Raw genomic sequence first — 2,901 nt, forward strand, 5'->3', positions numbered from 1 at the left:
TAAAGGATATGGCTGGTGATATTCTATATACACTGTAGACTTATGGAACAAATGACCAGAGGAGTTAAGCTGTGCCCCAAGTAACTTTAAGAGCTTAAAACCCTCTAGTTCTCTGCTTCCTTCTAATGTTGTGTATTCCCTTTATTTATATATTTATCTTCTTTAATGTCTCTTATTTTGTGCATGCTGACATTTTCTTTTACCTTCTACTTGAAACTTTTAAAGTCCTTTAATTGCCTTTAAGTGCATGAATTGTGCTAAATAAATTTGTTTTTGCCTACAAACCTCAAAAGAGACCTAAATCAACAAAGAACATATTCTACTAACACATACTGTGTGTGCATCTAAAGCCGGGTGTATTTGATTCCTCTGTGCTATACAGCTACACCATTAAATGAAGTTTAATCAGATGATTGAGACACATCCAATGAGAAGCTTTTTATAGGAGAATGAATGACAAATGGATTATTGCTTCTACAACGCCAATTTATGCCATAAAAAGCCAGTAAGAGTTTAATGTCAGCTGTGGAGGCTCACATAAACACACAGAGCACATACACAGCCGCCGCCTTGTACTGCTGGTACTGACCCACTGGCAGCAGCAGCTCTGTTAACACAAATACTGTAGACCACATTGTATTAGACTCAGGCTGTATGGCTGCTGACACACTGCAACATTGTGCTCTGCCTCTACACACTGAGCTTTTATTTATTTTCACTAGAACAGGACACAGTGAAAAGGCAAGGATAACGACAGTGGAGGTCAAAGTGCATTAAAGACAATAAATGTGACACATTTATTACAGTTAAGCAAATAATACAATGAAAATACAACTTATATCTTATATATATATATATATTTATATTACTTATATATATATAGTATATTTACAGTGCCTGTTTTGTTTTTCAGCCTCCACCAAAGCGGCTAAACTCCTTCACTGATGAGCACTCAGTCACATTACACCAGTAGTACAATAAACAGAACAAGCTGAACTCTATTATAAAATCTATCAATTTAATGTGGCCTTGATCCGTAACTACCATATGGTTGACGCGATGCAGATCAATGGTGTATTTAATATCTAGCACAGACTGCAGCACTTTTTTGAATTAAATCTACACCGAATTATGAAGTGCTTCAGACTGACCCAGAAAATGTATTAAAACTTAGATTATGGGAGAGATACTTTGTCCAATCAGCAAACAATCACTACATTGACAGACTTTTGAACGGTGTTTGGTAGGATTTGTGAATCTAGTAAGATAGACTGGAGATTATGGGGGCTCAGTAAATGTATGGTAGCATTACATTCAACCAACATGTAGCTACAGTGTAGACAAACTGTGGATGATTATGATGATGATGATGATGATGATGATGATGAGGGTGAACACTTACCAGCCTTCGGCGGCCTTCTGTGTGTATTTGTTCCTCTATACCCATCGCTGGTGTGAACAGCTCACCCAGCAAAACTCGGTTTATGACTCTTGTTAAAAGTCGACGCATTGTGACAAAGTTCAACAGCTTCTTTAAAAAGAGTGACAAATAACGACAAAATGCACTTAAAACTGTGACTTTCTTCAATCGGCCCATGAATCAGACTGTTAGAGAATAACATACATGTTCACTGTGTCACTGGTTTCAATGGGATTCACTAACTGTTAGCACTGAACTATTAATGTTTATCTGTATATGCATTTTAATGTATGACCTACGTTAGATAGGAAGCTCCTCGGAGAAAAGGCCAGATAAGGTGTTTTCACATGGTATTTATGTCATATATAATGTTAACTATGTTACTGTAACTTTAACTGGTATAACAGGTTAGCTCCCTGTACCTTGTTGGCTAACTCAAGGTAGCTAAACACCGACGGACACACTTAAAAACAGCTCCAAGAGCCCAAACACTGGCACCGACGGGCTCACTTATGATACCGCTTAAACTGGCTATTGTACAGTTTCTACAACTATTGTCAAGTGTCCTGTTAGCCAGTCGTCCTGTCCTGATACTGTCAATGGTTGTGCCTGTCTCACACCAGTCAACGAGCATTACTAGGACAACGTGACTGAACAGGCTGTTCCTACTCTGCTGGCCTACAGCGCCACCTACCCTGGTGACTGAGCAATACAGCACCATCTACTCAACAAAGGCAGTAGACAGTAAATGGTAGGCGTTTTAGTGTCTGTGTTCAGCAGGAAAACACCTATTCATGTGATACTTTGAACACTGTGTGTTTTCTGAGTGGATGGGGACACGTTGAACAAGAAAAAGTGATTGCAAAGCAGTGTCAGTCTGTCCCACCCCGTCATCACACCTGTGGGTTTACTGACTGACACACCTTCAGCTGATCAGGAGCTATCAGTGAAATCACCTGCTGCAGCACATCACTGGGTGACCTTTTCATGTTTTATCAGAAAAAAAAATCCTAACTTATCATGTTTGACGTAACAATGTAGTCTGTGGATTTATGGTTTCAAAACAGCAGAAGTGTTGTTTTTTAAACAACTTGGCAACCAGAAAATATATTTAAGAAAATACACTGTACTGTGTAGAGGTGGCCGTGGGCCTCACCTGGGGGCACCTATTGACCCCCTGTTCCTCCCATTCTATGTGTATTGTGCCTGGGTTATTAAATAATGAGTAACTTGGTAACTTTATGACACACACATTAATTTAGTAAAATGCACCATTTAAGTCAGAATCAGAATCAGAAATACTTAATAATCCCAGGGGGAAATTACTTTCGTTACAACTCCAGATATACATACAACATATAATATATTAAGAACATGTATATATATATATATATATAAGGTAAAATGTACAGATATGCACAATGTGCAAATAGTGCAAAAATTATTGTCCATGTTTGAGGTCAGATTACAGAGAGGGGGTG

General features: G+C 38.5%; 1 protein-coding gene across 1 annotated transcript in view; it reads right to left on the minus strand.

Moving 5' to 3' along the window:
- ptrh1 (peptidyl-tRNA hydrolase 1 homolog) overlaps positions 1-2,176 on the minus strand; it is a 4,744-nt gene extending 2,568 nt beyond the window's left edge. Inside the window, exon 1 of the mRNA XM_035657647.1 lies at positions 1,403-2,176. Within this exon, the coding sequence (XP_035513540.1) occupies positions 1,403-1,597 (195 nt within the window). The 5' untranslated portion in view covers positions 1,598-2,176. The remainder of the gene's footprint in view (positions 1-1,402) is intronic.
- Positions 2,177-2,901: the final 725 nt, after the last annotated feature.

This window comes from Morone saxatilis, unplaced genomic scaffold (genome assembly GCF_004916995.1).
Source record: "Morone saxatilis isolate NCDOM2014 unplaced genomic scaffold, NCSU_SB_2.0 Contig16, whole genome shotgun sequence".
In the NCBI taxonomy this organism is placed as follows: Eukaryota; Metazoa; Chordata; class Actinopteri; family Moronidae; genus Morone; species Morone saxatilis.